This window comes from Dipodomys spectabilis, unplaced genomic scaffold (assembly GCF_019054845.1).
Source record: "Dipodomys spectabilis isolate Male_0828 unplaced genomic scaffold, ASM1905484v1 ptg000024l, whole genome shotgun sequence".
Taxonomy (NCBI): domain Eukaryota; kingdom Metazoa; phylum Chordata; class Mammalia; order Rodentia; family Heteromyidae; genus Dipodomys; species Dipodomys spectabilis.
The window spans coordinates 25,140,300-25,160,043 of record NW_024870701.1 but is presented as its reverse complement, the minus strand read 5'-3'; the positions used below and the strand labels follow the sequence as shown (position 1 = coordinate 25,160,043).

Here is a 19,744-nt window from a genome sequence, read left to right as displayed (position 1 = left end):
CACATTGATCATTACTGATGTGGTAAGACATGGGACACTGAAATCACATGGCTGTACCAGGTCATGTGGTCATTCAGAGGACCTAAAATGGGTGATGTTTTTATTTCTGTTAAAAAGATTTTATACAATTTTTAGATCTCGAAGAATGTATCTGGGCTCCTGAGAAACATTTCTTTTAAGAAAAGTGTAACAGATAAGCTACTCACAATTCTTCCTGGTACTGACCATCTCTTGTTTTTGCTCATTGTACAGAAGTTTAAATTTTATCCATGTTTAGGCTAAAATTTTGTGAATGGAATAATTCAGTAAAAAATAGTTACTTTTAAATGGATACTTAGAAAGATTTTCACACAAGGATATATATGTATATATACATATATATGTATGTGTATATATATTATTATACACACACACACACACACACACACACATACACACAGCAGACTGGGACAGTTCTCAGGAAGCAAGCTTGGAGGTTGTCTCCTCTGCTTGTTCTCAGGATATGTTTGTTTCTGTCTAGCTTGATAAATACTCTACTGAATCTACTGTATTTCATTTCAGCCTCTTGACTGTGTCCATTCCATAGTCAAGATACTTATGTAACAGTATGTGTAACTCAACATACTTACATAACAGTATGTATAAAACTGACACTGTAGTCTTTATCTTTCAAGTCCGCTGTTCCTTGTTCCACATAGTGGTCAGTGTACAGCAGGTAGCTGCATTGGATACTTTAGGAAGTTTCCTTTTTCCTAAGATACCCACATCTAATTAGTCAATAACATGTGAACTGTCTCTGAAAAAGCTGAATTACCCTGTCATGATCATTAACTCTGTCTTCAGGTTTGTAATCAGAACTGGGCTAAATGTCCCCTTCTTTACAACCACTATGTTTCCCATACTACATATTCTGGTGGTAAGCTGAGTATTTTTGTAGCTGCTTGAAAATTTCTCTTTAGAAAATAGGCTGAACTTTTGTCTGTATGCTGTCTCTCCATTCTGACTTCAGTCCTGCTGTGATTTATTTCTGTTACCTCTCCCTTCCAAAGGTTAAATTAATCATGTTCTCTACTAGGATAAGACTGTCACATGGCATTATATAGCTGGCTTCTTTAGCACATTCTTGGTGGTACAGAGTAGAAATTTAGCAGAGGCCAAAGGTATCCAGTATAATTTTGCTGCCTGTTAGTCCCTAGCTTCTAGTTGGCAGATTATAATGTGTTTGATGGTGTTTTGTGTATTTATTTTGCTAAGTTGAAGCTTTATATACTATCATGCTTATTTAGGTGTTTTATTTCAGAGGCCACCATTGAAGACAGTTTAATGGGGCTCCTGACAGGTTCTAGTTGTTCCTATTGATTGCCTTACAATTCTCTTAACTGAGCAAATATCACTTTCCCATCATTTGTGCTGCATTACTAAAAAAAGTTGCATAACCCTGTCCATTCATTTTACATTTTTGGTGTCTAAACTTGCAGGGCTCTCAGGTTGACAGGGATATATTTGAGAAGGACTTCATATGTCACTTAATGGGGGTCTGTGGTCAAATTCTGAAACTTGGTATACTGTGGTATTGCTTCTCTTAGGAGACTTTTGGGGGGGGGTCTCCTGAATTGAGCTTCAGAACACAGTGGGTTTTGCTTTTGTTTCTGTTTTTGCACCCCTTTCTTAAAGAAGCGACTGTGATTATTATTTAGATCGTGATCATTATGCTAAAGCCTTAGTATATTCAATTGGAATACCAATTTTAAGAATGATCTTTTTAGCGCTGGGAAGGTAGCTCAGTGGTAGAGTGCTTGCCTTGTATGCATGAGGCCCTAGGTTCGATTCCTCAACACCACATAAGCAGAAAAAGCTGGAAGTGGCGCTGTGGCTCAAGTGGTTGAACACTAGCCTTGAGCTGAAGAGCTGAGGGACAGTGCCCAGGCCGAGAGGTCCGGCCCCATGACTGACTAAGAAAAAAAAAAGATCTTTTTGGATCCAAAGACTTTTGTGCTAAGATTATGCTTAATATTTCATTTTTAGTAAGTTTATAGCTCTATTAAAGCAACCATACTGTCATTGCCTCAAATAAGTATCAGATACCATTTGTGCTGTCAGGTTTTGTCCTGAAAACAATACTCAGTTTTTTGTTAACTAGAAAAGGCCCAGTTATAGCAATTTTATAAAAGAGGACAAAGGAATACACTAAGAGATCATTAGTATCAGTTGATTTGCAGGAGTTCTTTGTGTATTTTAGTCAGTAGTCCTTTGTCAGATGTATGCATTATATTTTTCCCCCAGTCTGTTCTTTGCCTTACCATTTTTCAGTCGTGTCTTTTAATAAACATTTTTCATTTTGATGATTTATGTAGATTTGCTTCATGGCTAGAGCTTTATGTTTTAAATTCATGAAAATATTCTGTATATCTCTCCAACAGCTTAAGATTTCTATTTTCCCATTCAGAATCATATGAGATAGTAATAATGGTATGAGGTTTATTATTTATTTTCCATATTATTGCAAAGTAGACTGACTTGATGCCTTAGTGGAAAATGAGATGACTGTGTCTATGTGGTTCTATTTCTAGACTTACTTTTCTTTTCATAAATACAGTCAAGACACTCCCAAGAACCTTATCTTCTCCTCAGCTCCTCTGCTGAAGAATTTGTCCTTAGTATGAGGGGCTTGTTAGGAATCTTTCCTTTCCCCAGACTTGATAGTAGCCCTACAAGGACTTACAATCCACCTAGGAAAACACAGTCTCCCTAATAGTCATGAGGAAAGAAGCCTGACAATCACATCTCTCAAGGATCCAGGTGGGGCACATTTCTTACATAGGTACTAATGGTGGCACTATTGCCCCTGTCAGTGAATCAAGGCCAACATTCTGTCCTAGACTCTAGCACAAGGGATAAGTACTGTGTTTCAGATGTGACAGTAGGTTCTGTTCCTATAAGTATTTTTTTAATGTCTCTTTTGTACTCTTAGTTGTGAACCTACTTATTTCTTTTATAATTTTCTTTAGAGACAGTCTTGCTTTGTGACCCAGGCTGTTTTCTGGAACTTGAAATTCTGCTTCATTGTCCTGAATCCTGAGTTTATAGGTGTATGCCATTACACCTTGCTATTAGTAAGTCTTGGTAATATAAGGTTATGTAGGTCTTCTAATTTCCTTCTATTTTTCAAGATTGACTTAATTATTCTAGACTTTTTTGTGTCTGAATTTTAGCATTGTCTTACTGATTTTTTTTCTTTTGGTTAAGACAGGGTTTCTTTATGAACTCATACTTCTTCTTTTTCCGGCCCCCCCCCCCCCCTTCCACTGAACCCGAATTACCATACCTTGCTCAGTTTCACAAATACAGTGCATTTGTTAGAATTTTGATAAGCACAAATAGAGAAGAATATACACTTAAATGGGCCCAATTGACATTTAATCCTGGGTATTCTGAATTTTTCCCACAGAATTTGTGCTTCCATTTGGGTACTTTAGTTTGGTGTTCAAGTTCACTGCCTATTTCTGTGCTACTAAAACTAATGACATCTATATAGTACTGTATTTTTCATTTCTAACATTTCCTTGTGATATTTTTATGGCTTTAATGTTTATTATGAAATTCTCTTAATTCATTATGCATGCTATCTGTCTCTGCCATCTTGTCCTTTAGTATTTTTAGTATAGTTATTTTAAAGTCTGATTAATCCAACATCTAGACCCTCTTTGATTGGAATTATCTTTGATCTTTGACTATTTACTACTAGTGATATCTTCTGATTTTTTGATTGAATGCTTACATTTGTATAAACGGTAGAGCTCGAAGTGAATACTTTTAGAAAGTAGCCTATTTTTTTATATTAATTTGATAGAATGTGGGGCTAAGTAACAGTGTAGTTGACCTAATTCTGGACTTTCTTGGAACATTTATTTGATTTAGTTAAAGTGTCTTGAGAATCAGAGCAAAACTTGTCCTTTCTCCTGCTCCTGTACCCCCTTCTTTTGGGTCACCAGCTTTCTGAACCATGGGAGATTTTTCTGTAGCCCAGCTATCAGTACTAGGTCATTGCCAAGTCATTTTGCTCTCTAATCCTGCCTAAGATTTTTGTGATAAATGAGGTATCTTTCTGATACTGATACTTGCCCAAGGTTTCTGCAGTTCTGCTCTTCCCCAGTCTTGACAGTTTAACATACAGGATATCTGAGTGGAAGGTTTTCTTTTATTTCTACTATCCAACCTCTCAGCATTTTTCAACTGAAATATCTAGTCTCTTGGGTTGATTTCCCTCGCCTATACCCAATTTCTTCTCTTCAAAATGCAGATTCCTACTGTGTGTTGGTGGCTCACACCTGTAATCCTAGCTACTTATGAGGTTGAGGTCTGAGGATCATGGTTCAAAGCCTGTTCAGGAAAGTCCGTGAGATTATGATCTCCAATTAAAAAGCCAGAAGTGGAGCTGTGTCTCAAGTGATAGAGTGTTAGCTTTGAGCACCAAAGCTCAGTACTCAGGCCTCAGAACTGGCATGCACACACAAAACCTCTCCATACAAAATGCAGTTTTCTTGCATTTTTTGGGAAAACTATTTTATTAATAATTTAATTAGTAATTAACTTAGTTTAGGGGATCTCCTTTGGGCCCCCCCCCCCCTTCTAATAAATAGACTACAGGCATCCTTAGGACGTTCTGGGACCTTCATTAAACACAGCAGATTAAATATATGTATTTTCTTTCCCCTCATACCTTACCAAAATGAAGGCAAAGGAAAGAAAAGCCTCGGTTCTGGTGGGACTAAGAATGGATGGGGAATAGCATTGGCAGAGAGGTTGCTCACAGTTCAGAGTGTTAGTGACAGAATATGTTACCTGACATAGCACTGCTAGAAAGGTAAATGAAGGCAGAAGCTATCAGAGAAACAGAAAAAATAAAATTCTTAGGACTTCAGGATCCACCAAGTGTTCATAATAGTAGATGAAAAAAGTGTTTCCTTTTCACAATTTGTTTAAATAGTAAAGTCATTTTCATGGATAATTTTAGAAAGTCTATGATGGAAGTAACAATCTGAGCTTCTTGTTTTATCGTGTGCTTTTAGGAATATGTTGCAATCACATTTGATATTAAAGCTAGTGTTTAACCTTTCAATGTCTTTTCTAGGGTAGATTCACAAGGTGGTTTCAGTGTGGATTGCTGCTTTGGTTACGAGCATGTCGTCCATCTTGCCGTTCACCCCTCCAGTGGTGAAGAGGCTGCTGGGGTGGAAGAAATCTGCTGGTGGCTCTGGGGGAGCAGGTGGAGGAGAGCAGAATGGACAGGAAGAGAAGTGGTGTGAGAAAGCAGTGAAAAGTCTGGTGAAGAAGCTAAAGAAAACAGGACGATTAGATGAGCTTGAGAAAGCCATCACCACTCAAAATTGTAATACTAAATGTGTTACCATACCAAGGTAAGTGTGGCTAGACCTAAAGTTTGATGACCGTACTTTGGAAAATTACTCATAAGAACTTGAAGGAAAGTTAGTGAGTTTTTGTTACTTTCACAGCAACTGTGTGTGATAACTAAAATATGATTGTTTATCCTGCCATACTAATTCTGTTTTACTAGTTAATTCTTGTTTATTTTGCAAATCATTTTCTTGAGCAGTAAGGTTTGAGTAAAATGTAAGGTTTGTCTTTGTTGCTTAAATTTGTGTGTTGTTGGGGTTGGGAAGGTGGCTCAATGGTAGAGCGCTTGCCTTGCATGCATGAGGCCCAGGGTTCGATTCCTCAGCACTACATAAGCAGAAAAATAGCTGGAAGTGGCGCTGTGGTTCAAGTGGTAGAACACTAGCCTTGAGCTGAAGAGCTGAGGGACAGCGCCCAGGCCCAGCGTTTAGACCCCACGACCAACAGCAGCAGCAGCAACAACAACAACAACAAATTATGTGTTGTTTTAATTTCTGTGGTTGAGTGGTGTTTAAATAAAACATTCAGAATTCTTATTACCCACAGGTAGTGACTGGCCATTTTTCCTTGGTTAAAACTTCAGTTAGTTAAGTAGTTTAAAAAAGCTGCTAATTTTTTATTAGCATACATTAGTGATACAAGGGAGGTTTCATTGTGGTATTTCTATATACATTTATAGTGTATCTTAATCAGCCTCACCCTTTTTTCCTTTTCCCTTTCTTAAGACAATTTCAGTAGATTTCATTGTTGTATTTTTATACAGGAGGCTGCTGATTTCTTACTGTATTTTACATGGTTTTTGCTTGAGCAGCATTATTTCTAAGAACAGTATGTACTTCTTAAATATTATATGAAGTTATCAGAACCTCTTTAAAGACTGACCTTTTATATTGGAAGGATTTTTTTTACTTAAGAGCTTGAAATTTTGAGTGGAAATTTAATCATTTGCAGATTAGTACCACTGTCAGAAGTGCTTTGACAATTGGTTTTAAAATAAATTCAGTACTTTGTACATTACAAATTTGATTGTCAAATATGAAATTCCCTGAAACAATGGTTTGCAATGTCTTACGTATGCTAACATAAAACATGTGAAACTGTTCTACTTGACTTATTTCCTGTGAGTTATGAGAAACACTCCTTATGCTTAGAGGTAATGGATCCTAGTTACACCAGACTATTTCCTCTCTTGATGGGTAGACCATATCTTTTACTTTATTATTTTATTTGTATCTTTTAAAAATTAAAAAAAAATGTCAGTCATGGGGCTTGAACTCTGGGCTTGGGCACTGTCCTTGTGCTCTTTATCTCAATGCGAATGCTCACCGCTTGAGCCACAGCGCCACTTCCTGTTTTCTAGTGGTTTACTGGAGATAAGAGTCTCACGGACTTTCCTGTCTGGGCTGGCTTTGAACTGTGATCCTCAGATCTCAGCCTCCTGAGTAGCTAGGATTACAGGCGTGAACCACCAGTGCCCAGATTTTTATGTGTATCTTACATGCATCACTTTTCTTGGTTTATTCTTTTGTTTTACAAATGCTTATTGCATGCCTGTTATATGGAAAGCACTTGGGATACTGAGTTCCTGGGAGGAACTCATCATCCTTGGTGATACGTACAGTTTCTGTCCTCTAGGAAATAGTAGATAATGTACACACTAAATCAGTGAACAAATGAATGTAATTTGTGATAGTAATGACTGCAGAGACAACAGTGCAGCTATATGATAGAGAATGCCTGAGGGACAAAGAAGCTACTTTGGCTTGGAGTTTTTGCTTCAGCTGAGTCTGAGGTGCAGTTGCTAGTCAACTATCTTCTGGGCAGAGGAAAGAGGCAGTGTAAAGTCTGAAGTAGAAGTCACTTCTGCTGGGGAATATAAGAGGAAGAAGACTATAAAATTTAGAAGAACACTCATTTAGGGCATGATAAGGAGCTACTGGAATTTGAACATTGGTCTAAGTAAAATAGGAAGCAAATTAGACTTTTTTTTTCCTGGTCCTGGGGCTAAAACTTAGGGTCTGGGTGCTATCCCTGAGCCTCTCTGTGCTCAAGCTAGCACTCTACCACTTGATCCACAGTGCTACATCCAGCTTTTTCTGAGTAGTTTATTGGAAATAAGAGTCTCACAGGCTTTCCTGCTCTGGCTGGCTTCAAACCATGATCCTCAGATCTCATCCTCCTGAGTGCTAGGATTAAAGGTGTGAGCCATTGGTGCCTGGCTGCAAATGAGGATTTTTAAAAAATCAATTTTTAAGGATTAAAATGTGCATTTTACTATGACCCATTCATTGGAGGCAAATACTGGGGGAATAGTGAATGAGGGTGTGGGTGTGGGCATGTGGGGTATATGTATGTTTAGTGAGAGTGATGGAAGTAGGGAAACCAGGCTGCTGTGACAGTATTCTAAATGCAAGATGATGGAGGCTGAACCTGCATGACTCTGTTGGTACAGAAAACAAATGGATTTGATTTAGCATGTGTTTTGGAAATGGAGCTCACGGGATTTGCCGATTGGCTAAAAATAAGTTTTATTTGTTAGTATTTCTGTTGTGTAGGTGGTTTTTCAGTTGAGTAAACATTTATTAAATTCCCATTGCATAGCTGATAAACTTTTCTTCACTGGAGTTTACTCTTGGGCTTCTTGCTTTCTGGTAAAGGAGATATACCTTAAAAAATAATTTTAGGTGTTAATGAAAAAAGCGTATACCTAGGGAACTTGATCCAGACAAAGCTTGTGTGATATTTCCTTTGGGGGTGTTGATGCTTGAGTGTTGATGGTGAGTCTCTAGGAGGAATTAGTTGGGAGAAGCCTGTGCCATTAAGAGTAATACTGTTATGTAGAGACTAGAGGTGGAAGAGGATTGGTGAAGAGTTCCAGGTGAGCAGGTATCCAGGAACAGGATATGACAGACATTCCTAGAAGCAGGAAGGACTGCCAGCAGGCTATGCCAGGGCCTTCACATTTAACCTGAGTTTGATTGGGGAGGGTAGAGTCATTGAAAAGTCTTGGGTCCAGAGGGCAACTTGGTTTTAAGTGTAGCACAGGGATGTGAGGCTGTCTAGAATGAAGTCAGGGTTCTAGTCATTGGTTAATCAACACATCAAAGGGAACACAGCCAAAAAGGAGCATGGTCTGTACCAAATCAGTCAAGGACCTGTTGCCATTTAGTGAGGTGCTCCATGGAGAAGCAGGTTGGAGCACTTCTAGTGATACAGCAGATAGTGGCTTTGACCTGATTGTTGGAAGTGATCCAAGGGTAGCTTTACAATGTGGAGGTTACCTCAGTTATATCTCTTTGCCTTTGTATTCATTCTTCTTACAGACTGTTACAGAGATTTGTCTTCATAATCTAGAGCTTTTTCATTATTATTTTTTTCTTTTTTATAAGAAAAATGAAAATGAAACAGTTCTTGTTTATTACCTTGGTTTTCACTAAAAGGTCTTTGAAGCTTGGAGGAGGGCTTATTTATGTAATTTAGCATGCTTTTTAAAAATATAGGTTTGAGTCAGGTGCTGATGGCTCATACCTTTAATCCTATTTAGGAGACCAAGATGTGAGGATCATAGTTCAAAGCCAGCCTGGGTAGGCTGGCTCTATCACTTGAACTGTGCTTAAGTATTAGCCTCAAGCACAAAAGCTCAAGGACAGTGCACACGCTCTAAGCCCCAGGACTAGCACAATAAAACAAACAAAAATAGTAGGTTGGGCTGGGAAGGTAGCTCAGTGGTAGAGTGCTTGCATCGCATGCATGAGGCCCTAGGTTTGAATCCTTAGCGCCACATAAGCAGGAAAAAAAACAAACAAAACCGAAAGTGGCGCTATGGCTCCAGTGGTAGATAGCCTTAGTCTTGGGCCCAGAATTCAGGCCCTATGACTGACAAAAAAAGAAAGAAAAAAAAAAGTAGTAGGTTGTCTCTTGACAGTATAGTTTGATGTCATTTAAAAAATAACTTAAAAAACTGTTACTATAAAGTTGTTTACACAGGGATTACTGTTTCATAAATCAGGTAAATGAGTACATTTCTTTTTGGGCAGTGTTGCCTCTTCCTTTTGCTCACTCCCAATGTTTTCCTCTTGTCTTTGCCCACAAGTTGTGTAGTTCATTTTCAGCATAGTGTCTACTTTGTACCACTGCTGCACTTTTTACCTTTCGTCCCTCCATTTCTGTGCTCCCTGTATTTTGCTCTCGCCCCCCCAAGACAGATAAATGAACAATCTCTTGTTTCCATTTTCTGGAGTTCATTTAGGTATATATAATATGATCAGATAGACAGAGACACTTTAGTGGAACAGAGGAACACCTTTGTGTTCCTCCCCAAAGAGTATCCTCCTTTGGTTTCATTGTGTGTGAATGTCTAGAGTCCTGTATAATTTATCATGTCCCAGTGTATTTTATATCTAGCCTCTGCATATGAGAAAAACATGCACCATTTGTCTGAGCTTGACCTACCTCGCTTAACATGATTTGTTCTAGGTCCATCCATTCCCCTGCAAATGATATAATACTTTTCTTTCTGATGGCTATATGAAATTCCATTCATCTATTGTAGGGCATCTGGGCTGTTTCCATAACTTGGGTATTGTGAATAATGTAGCAGTGAACATAGGTGTGCAAGTGTCTTTATGATATCCTGGCTTGTGAGGTTTTGGATAGATGCCCAAGTGTGATGTGGCTGGGTCATAGGGAAGATCTATCTTATGTTCCAGACTGCTGTTCAGAGTGGTTATACTTTCTCACCAACAGTGTAATAAGGTTCCTTTTTTTCTCACATTCCTGCCAGCATTTTTGTTGTTCAAATTCATGATGTTGGCCGATCAAACTGGGATGAGATGGAATCTCAGAGTTGTTTAGATTTGCATTTCCTTTATGGCCAGGGATGTGGAGCATTTCCTTATGTTTCTTTGCCATTCTTACCTCTTCTTCGGGGAAGTCTTTTCTTAGCTCCTTTGCCTATTTAGTGACTGGTTTATTAGTTTGAAGAGGAGTTAATATCTTGAGCTCCTTGTATATTTTGAATATTTATTCTTTGTCAGATGTATTGCTGGTAAAGGATCTCCCAGTCTGTTGGCATTCTTTCTAATTTAGTAACTATGTCTTTTGTTGATTAACTTTTCAAAATAGTAGAGAAAAATTATATGTCAAGTCATTTCTTAACTATTAAATCTTATTAAATGTGATAAATTTAGTCGGACTTCAGTGAACTCTTATTTATGTAGTATAAAAGAGCAAGTGGCTATGAAGAAGGTGTGTTAGGGATAAATTCATGCCATATATATTAATGTGAGCTCTTTTCACGTAAGAGTGCAAAGCAATGTAATATCTTAATAAAATACTCTTTAACAAACCTAGAAATACACATAAATTTACTTGATGAGGAAACATACTAGAATTTTAATAATAGCATGTGTTTATAGCTACACTATCTGGTTGGTTGATTTAGCAGTTTCCTTCTCCGTACTCTCAATGCCACTAATCTTCGAGGATGCTCTCCATTGAAGTTAGGCAGAAAGAGTCTGGGCTTTATGTCTTTCCCGCTACCCTCACCTAATTATTCTTGCTGTCTGAAAGTTTGGAAGCTGTAGAGATATGTATCAGTACTGCTTCCTTCCTACCATTGTACACACTGACACAAAGGGCACAACTTAATTTCTTAAGCTGTGGTATGCTAAATAATACAAAGTTTCATGCAACTTTTCCATCTCAATATTTGTGTGTGTGTGTGTGTGTGTGTGTGTGTGTGTGTGTGTGTGTGCATGCGCACATGTATGCTGTTTCTGGGGCTTGAACTCAAGGTCTATCCCTGAGCTTTTTTGCTCAAGGCTAATGTTCTACCATTTGAGCTATAGGCCACTTTGGCTTTTTGGTGATTAATTGGAGTTAAGAGTCTCACAGACTTTCCTGCCTACCCTGGCTTTGCATCTCAATCCTCAGATCTCAGCCCCCGAGTAGCTAGAATTACATATGAGAGCCACTGAAGCCTGGTCATATTTTACTATTTTATACCATTAATATATTTAGGAAAGAGACTCAACCTAGCTAAAATAATAGTTACAGCTGTTTTCCTTTGTTCAGTATACTTGCTTGATCTGTTTTCAGCTTTACCTAGATTCATTCCAGCTTGTCCACACCATTCCTATGTGACTATAACTACATTTAGGAGGATCATAAGTTTTCAGGACAGCATTTAACTAAACTGTTTTTCTCTTTTTCCTTCCCATCTTGTAGTAGTATTTCCAGGCCTATATGGTTCCCATTGATAATGTTAAGTAAATGCACTTGCATTTCAGGTGCCTGAAAATAGTACTACAAGTGGACTTTACAAATATAACCTAATAGTAAAATATCAGCTTATGATATCCTACAATGTTATTTTCAATTTTTCTTGTGCTCATACCAAAATTAGCATGTCTCTTTTGCTGTTTTTTCTCCTCCCATCCTTCTCAAACATTTTCTCATTGATCTGTCTTTTGAGTATTGTTGTTTTTGTGCTATATCCAATCTACTATTAAAGCTAGATAATAAGTTCTTAATTTCAGAAACTATACAGTTTTAAGTTTTTTAAAAAAATGTATGTTCCATATTTCTGTTGAAAATTTCCATCTCTTTTGTCTATTTTCCTGAATTTTTAAAAATATACTTCACACAAAATTCGCAAAGAAGATGGTCGCTGAAAAGTAATACTTTATTAAGAGGATTTGATCTACCTATGTCAGAGATACTAAGAAAATTAATTTATTAAGGATCAGATTGTTTTGGGACTGAGTTATATTTTAATTCATTAATTAATGTAACACTGATACTTAGAGCTTATACCTCTTCTGCAGACAAGGATTTTGATTGAAAACTTTGAGGGCTGCCACCTAGTACATCAAACAATGTAGGAAATATGCTTCCCCTTTTTCATAGTTTCAATGGTCTTTTAGCCTCAGTATTAAAATACTGAAGGGGATAGACTTTTGATTTTCATCAGTTCTACTGTGTTCCTTTTCTCAGTATGGTTTCTTTCCCAGGCCAGTCCTAATCCTTAGCCTGTACCTAGAATGTATAGATGATCTCAAAGGAGGAATTGGCAGTTATCAGTTCATCAGGAAAGTGTTTCTTTGGATTTTAGTTCATCTAGATCTCATTACTTTGATAGCTCTCCATTATTTTTGGTCTTTTTTTTTTTTCATCTTTTCCTTCTATTTGTTTGAAAAGCAGCATTGGCCAGTTGTGACCTGCTTAGATTTTACCTAGAAATAGAAGGTAACAGAATATTAAAGTGGAAGTTAAGAGATCCCCAAATCTTACATCTTTTGTTTCTCTGGGTGTAACTTACTTCACTTAACATAATTTTTTCCAGATCTTTCCATTTCTTTACAAATGATACAATATTGTTCTTTCTAATGGATGAGTAAAATCCATTATGTATAAATATGACATTTTCTTGATCCATTCATCCATTAAGAGACATCTGGGCAGGTTCCATACCTTGATTATGGTGAACAGTACTGCAGTGAACATGATTGTACTGGTGGTTTTACTGTAGCCTGATTTGTAATTTTTAGATAAATACCAAAGAGTAGAATTGCTGGATTGTAGGGTAGTTCCATGTTTCATTTTTTGAGAGACTTCTGTACATGCTCGTATGAGTGTTTTGGGGTAGCCTAATGGCCACATCCTCACCAGCATTGTTTTCTTGATAATGGCCATTCTAATTGGGCTGAGATGGAATTCCAAGGTTGAACATTTCTTCATGTGTTTATTGGCTATTTTTACTTCTTCTGAAAAGTAATTGAATTGGTTGTTGGTTCTTTGAGGATTTAATTTTTTAAGCTCTCTATATTCTGGACATTAGGCCATTGTCTGATGTATATCTGGAAAAGATCTTCCATTTGGTAGGCGTCTTTTAAGGAACTAGAAAGACATTCCATGCTCCTCGATTGGCAGAATTAATATTGTGAAACTGGCAGTACTGCCCAAAGCAATTTACAAATTCAATGCAATACCTATCAAAAACCCAACAATATTCTTCAACAAGATAAAATAATTCAGAAATTTATAGGGAACCACAAAAGGCCCTGAATCACAAAAACAATTCTGAGCAGAAAAGATAGTGCTGGAGGTATAACAATACCCAACTTTAAACTTGGCTACAGTGCTGTTATAATGAAAACAGCTTGTTACTGGCACAAAAAACAGTTTGGATGACAAGTGGAACAGAATAGAAGATCCAGAAAATAGACTCACAGGCCTGCCAATAGCCATCTAATATTTGATAAGGGAGCCCAAAACAGACTGGTAGAAAGCCTCTTCGATAAATGGTACTGGGAAAACTTGATATCCATATGCAGAAAACTGAAACTGGATTTTTTTTAATTTTAATTTTTTTTTTTTTGGTTGTGGGGCTTGAACTCTGGGCCTGGGTGCTGTCCCTCAGCTCTTCAGCTCAAGACTGGTACTCTACCACTTGAGCCACAGAGCCACTTCCGGTTTTCTGGTGGTTAATTGGAGATGAGGTTCATGAACTTTCCTGCCCAGGCTGGCCCAGATCTCAGCCTCCTGAGTAGCTAGGATTACAGGTGTGAGCCACAAGTGCCTGACTTGAAACTGGATTTTTATCTATAACCTTGCACCAGCATCAGTTCAAAATGCGTCAGAGACCTTAATGTAAGACTTGAAACCACGAAACTATTACAGGAGTAGGAGAAACAATAGGACTCCTTGGCACAGGTAAGAAATTTCTGATTAAAGTCCAGAAGCACAGCAAGTCAAAGAAAGACTTGGGACTGCATCAACTAAAAAGTTTCTGTATAGCAAAGGACATAACCAATAAGTTTTTTTAAATAGATTTTTATGATGGTTCATGTTATTTTTATCAACAAGTATATCTATTAAGTTAGTTGGTCCACAATACCTAAACATTTTACATTTAACCTGACATTACCTAAACATTTCACATTAAATACGTGAAAGCACTTTGTCAGCTTCAGAGTGGTATGTAAATTTGAATTGATATTTATTTTGTGGGATGCTAATTTTACAAAATAGTTACATTTAAAACATATTTCTTTTTCTTCTTTTTTGGTTGTGAGACCAGTACTCAAACTTAGTACCTAGTGCTTTGTTCATTGGCTGGTGCTCTACCAACTGAGCATACCTCTAACTCTAAAAATACTTTAAAACCAAATTCAAGTATTATGAAAATGTATGACTTAAATTGGACTCTCCCAGCAGCTTATTATTTACAGCCATTCTCATTTTACACTTGATATATAGTCCAGATTTTATACTTTAAATTTAAAAGATTACATGTCATGTGTTTATTTTTTTGATTATGTTTTTTTTTTGTCAGGATGTTATTTTTTAAAGTAGCTATTCAAAGGGGTTCAGCTCAACAAGTAAGATGCCAGTTTTTCATTGTTCAAAACTGTAGGTATAAATAAATATAGAAAGTCGATAAGCTGCAATATTAAACTAATTGTCTGAGCTGTTTTTAATATTTTGTTTTTTTAAATAAAATTTTCTATTTTTAGAAGGACTTGAAATATTCCAGCAAACATTTTTAGACTTGACATTTAAATATCTGCATTGGCACAGAATATTTTATGTTCACAGAAATACTTTGTTATTTTCAAAGGCAGGAGAAACATCTAGCAGGATCTCAGGTGGTATTTTTGACATGCATGTGAAGGTAGAAATGAGAAATACTGGGAAAGCTTTTCAGTTACCATCTGATTCTTCTGCTTCTAAGATTATACAAACCAAAGTCCCTGACAATAGTGACTAAAGGAAGAGCATTTGTAGAGTAGTATTTGTTACAAACATGAATGAAAAAGTATTGAAATGTACTCCATAGTGATGTATAAAAAGGAGGACATCATGATCGAGAAGGGTTTATCCCAACAATGCAAAATTAGTTTCTAACTTTCAAAAATTGATCTATGTAATTAACTATTAACAGAGGGAAAATAATATGATCACTCAGTCAAAAGCCATTTGACAAAATTTATAATGTATTCATGAAAAACACTCCTAGTAGATGAGAAATATAGAGGCTTTCTTGATCTGATTAAGAACATCTAGCATTTTGTTATTTCCTTATTTCAGCTAAGGATACAGGATGACCCATTGTAACAATGAGATGTATAAAACACTATGTTGAAAGTGAACTTTACAACTTTGCAGAGGGAGGGAGGTGCGGAGTGGGGGCGGGGGTTGGGTGGGTGGTAAGAGGGATGGTAGGGGAAAAACAAAGGCGGGGGTAACAGAGTAACAATGCTTAATAGGAAATGGACTCATTACCTTGCTCATGTAACTGTAACCCCTCTGTACAGTATCTTTACAATAAAATAAATATTTAATGAAAAAAGAACATCTAAAAATACCAAATAGCTAAGACTAAACTTAATTGTAGAACACCATGTTTTCCCTATGACCAGTTGCTATACATTAGGTCAATAGCCACTAGATCTTCTGTGTTCCTTTCATTATATTAGTAGAGGGCCTAGCTATTACAGTGAATTAAGAAAATAAAACATAGAAACATGGAGGTATAACTGGTTGTTTTGGAGATTAAAGTCTAGCTTATAGTCTAACCACAGTTCTACAGATCTTAGCCTCATAACTTGCTGCAATTGTAGGCAGCAGCCATCAGTGCCTATCTAGGGATGTTTTAATAAAAACAGTCACAGTATTTTTAGTAGCATGATAATAAGCTTATTTGTAGCTAGGAAATAAAAGCATATTGGTAACTAGATGCCAACATTAATCTGTTTTATGTTTTTCAGTAATATTTGCATTTCTCACAAAAATACTTTAGCTCTTATACAAGCAGTTAATTTAAGTCACCATTCTACAAAAGTGTGCCACAAAGAACTTAGGTTTTTAAGCCAGCAATATATATCAACCTTGAAATGTACCACATTAGTCCTCTGATGTTTGAGTTATTTAAATGCTCATATTTCTTTTCTCATTTTGGAAAATAATCATAATGTTAGTTCACATCATAAATGTCAAGGTAGCATTGTATTTCTGTGGCAACATTTTCTTGGTTTCATTTGTGTAATTCTGGTAAAAGGCATTCACTGCTTATTGTTCATTGTGTGTGGGGCTTATATGTGTGTGATTATGTGATTATACATATATAGCAAACAGAGTTTTTTTTTTTTCTTTAAACATACTAGTTATGTGTAACGTACTGTAGATGTGTGCTTGTTTGTTTTATTCACTAAAGATATTTTAGAGGTCTTTCTATATCAATTTATGTAGAGCTGTCTTTATTCCTATGTTAGATTGCTTATGTTTTCTCCGTTCTCCTCTGGTTTTTTGCCTCTTTGAGTTGTTTTATGGCCATTTTTCTTTTTGCCTTTTGTTATTTCATTTTCATATGATGGTATTCTCCAATTATGTATTCAATTGAATTATATTACCAATATGTATAACAGTGTTTCATTTAGAACATTACATTTACCCACAAAGTTCCTTCATTTTATTTCTCAGTGGTTATGTAGGCAATCACTGAATATTTTTCATTTCAGTCTATCTTGTGTCTTGTAAGATTTCACATAGAATCATTCAGTATTTAGTGTTCAGCTTCTTTTGATCAAGAATCAAGCACTGTACTACTTATCAGACTACTTCTGAAGTTCATCAAAGTGTCCATAATTTTCTTTTTTGTATGTATATATCTCCTTTGAATTTCCATGCTTTTAAAATTAGCTTATCGGGCTGGAAGGTGGCTCAGTGGTAGAGTGCTTGCCGTGGATGCATGATGCCCTGGGTTCGATTCCTCAGCACCAAATAAGCAGATAAAGCTGGAAGTGGTACTGTGGCTCAAGTGGTAGAGCTCTAGCCTTGAGCTGATACACTGAGGGCAGTGCCTAGGCCCAGAGTTCAGGCCCCACAACCGACCCTCCCCCCCCAAATAAAATAAAATTAGTTTATCCATTACTATAAAATTATCTTAATAATAGCATGTTGGTAAAAGATTGTAAACAAATGGACCATAATCATGTGGGAAAAAACATATAGTTTATCTTTATACTTAGGTTGTATAAAGACTTTGGCAAGGTTAATAAATGTGCAGGTCTTAGATATCTTGTGTTAATATCTATAATCAGGCATCGGTAGAACAAGTGGAAGTTCTCTTGGCAGTCTTGAGCTTTTACTGACAGGAACCAGAGAGGGGTCTGTATTGTTCTAGGCCTGTCCCTGTTCTAGGCCTGTCCCTGTTCTAGTGCTGTCCTTTAGTTATTTTGCTCAAGACTACCTAGCATTGTACCACTTGAGCCACAGCTCCATTTCCTGCTGTTTGATGGTTAATTGGAGATAAGAGTATCATGGATTTTCCTACCTGGGCTGGCTTTGCACCATCATCTTCAGACCTCGGCTTCCTGAGCAGCTAGGATTACAGGTATAAGCTATCAGCCCCCAATGTTCCCCTATTATCTTTTCCCCCCTATTATCTTGAATATTTTTTCCTTGTCTGTTCTTGTTTTTATGAAACTGAGTATTACTGAGTATTTGTTTTGTTGATCAGTGTTTATTTCAGGTTTTCTGATAAGATAATTTTTGTGAATTTTTAGATGTAATGACTTGTCTTCTCCATCCTCATATGAATTTTATTTCTGCATTTGTGATTTTCAGCTCTAGTATTTCTACTTGCTACATTTTAATAGTTTTCATTACTCAACTGGTTCATTAAGTTCATGAACTTATTTAAAATAGCTTAATATTCTTGTCTGCTAGTTGATCTTGGGATCTGTTTCTGTTGATTGTTCAGTTCTGACTAGGTATAATATTTAACTGTTTCTTCATGTTACTTGCCTCGGCAGTGTTAGTTGTGTTCCAGCAGGTAGTTTTCAGTAGCATCAAAATCCATACATAGGCTGGAGCTGAAATATATTATTTTAGTCCTCCACGTGCTAGTTTGCTGGTTTCATTCAACCCCCAGTCTGTCCACTTTGTCATGAAGGTCTCAAAAGGGATTTTGGCACAGTTCATAGGCATAGTTTGATGTTGTTGTTTTTGTTTTTTTCCCTCTGATTGACTATTTAGAGTTAACTAGTTTTTTAAGTTACTGTTGCCTTACCTAGCTCACTCTAGAGAGTTTCTTAATTATGAAAACATGGAAACAATTCTCTAATGTAGTTCTCTTCTTCTACAGATTTATGTCCCTTTACTTCTTATTTACTTCTGGTTTGTCTCTACTGTGTTCAAAGACTTTTATTACATTTGGTTCAGAATTTTTTATTATCTAGAAGAAAGTTAATGTAGTTGAGGCTCCTTAAATACTACTCTTGCTGTCCAGTTTGCATTTTCTTTCACTAATTGCAGCTTTTCAATTGTGGTGTGCTACATTAGAGTAATTTTGTCTGGATCTTTTTATTGAGATTGCATCAAGTACATAAATTTGGTACAAATATATCCATGATACTGTCTTTTTGTTTAGAGACATGTATGTTACTTACTGTACCTTTGCATTGAGTTATGTTTAAAATGTTTCCTGTATAATTTTGCACATTTGCAGTTGTATTGATTCTCGTTGCTTTGTATACTTTGTTAAAATTATATTATAAAATACACAAGCAGATACTTTTAGAAGCATTTAATATTTTAAAAGAACTTTTGTAAGGATAGTCTGATAAAGAAGTAAAGGGTTAGTAAAGTGGATAGTCTAAATAAACAGGTAAAGGGTTAAGTACTATGTGCTAATAGTAGTCAGAAAATGACTGAGTTAAGATGTGAGGGTCTGTTTGCTTTTAGATTGCATGTTCTTAAAAACTACTGATTATTGATTAATTTCATGGCTTAAACAGAGTATAACTTAAGTGCGTCATGCTCTGTTGTAAGTTCTGGTTTTCATGTTAGTCCTAGAGTAACTTGAGTGAAATGTTCTTTTAAATGTCATAAGAACAAAATGCCCTCTGACCAACACTGTGTTTAATCATTTTCCTTGAGTTATTTCCAAAAACAAAATGATTAAGTACTATCCCTTTTTTAAATTGAATCACAAAATGTTCTAAAATCCAGGTAATTATTTTCTGACTTAAACTATTTATTCCATATATTCTAGTGAATATTTGATATGTATCTTTTAATTAAAGAAACCATTTAGGTTGTGATTTTAAAATCAGCGTGCTTTTGGGAGAAAAGGATAAGTCTAAATTATCCTCTCTTTTTTTGTCTTATTCTAGTAGTTATAGTTTGTACACTAAAAAGCAAAAGAATCTAAAACATTTTAAGGCAGTGCAGAAAAATTTCTCAACATGGTTTTTAAACTTTTTTTCAATTGTGTAATAATTACGCCCCCAAAGCAGGACATGAGAACAGTTTCTGGCAGAAA

The 19,744-nt window shown here is 36.3% G+C and overlaps 1 protein-coding gene across 4 annotated transcripts in view; it reads left to right on the top strand.

Annotated features, from left to right (window-relative positions):
- Smad2 (SMAD family member 2) overlaps positions 1-19,744 on the top strand; it is a 64,879-nt gene that overhangs the window by 17,501 nt on the left and 27,634 nt on the right. For 3 of the 4 annotated variants that reach the window (XM_042675012.1, XM_042675009.1, XM_042675010.1), the window contains exon 2: positions 5,132-5,417. In XM_042675012.1, coding sequence (XP_042530946.1) covers positions 5,182-5,417 — 236 coding nt within the window. In that variant the 5' untranslated portion in view covers positions 5,132-5,181. Of the gene's footprint in view, positions 1-2,778; positions 2,800-5,131; positions 5,418-19,744 lie in introns of those variants that run through there. The other variant, XM_042675011.1, reaches the window with a different exon arrangement.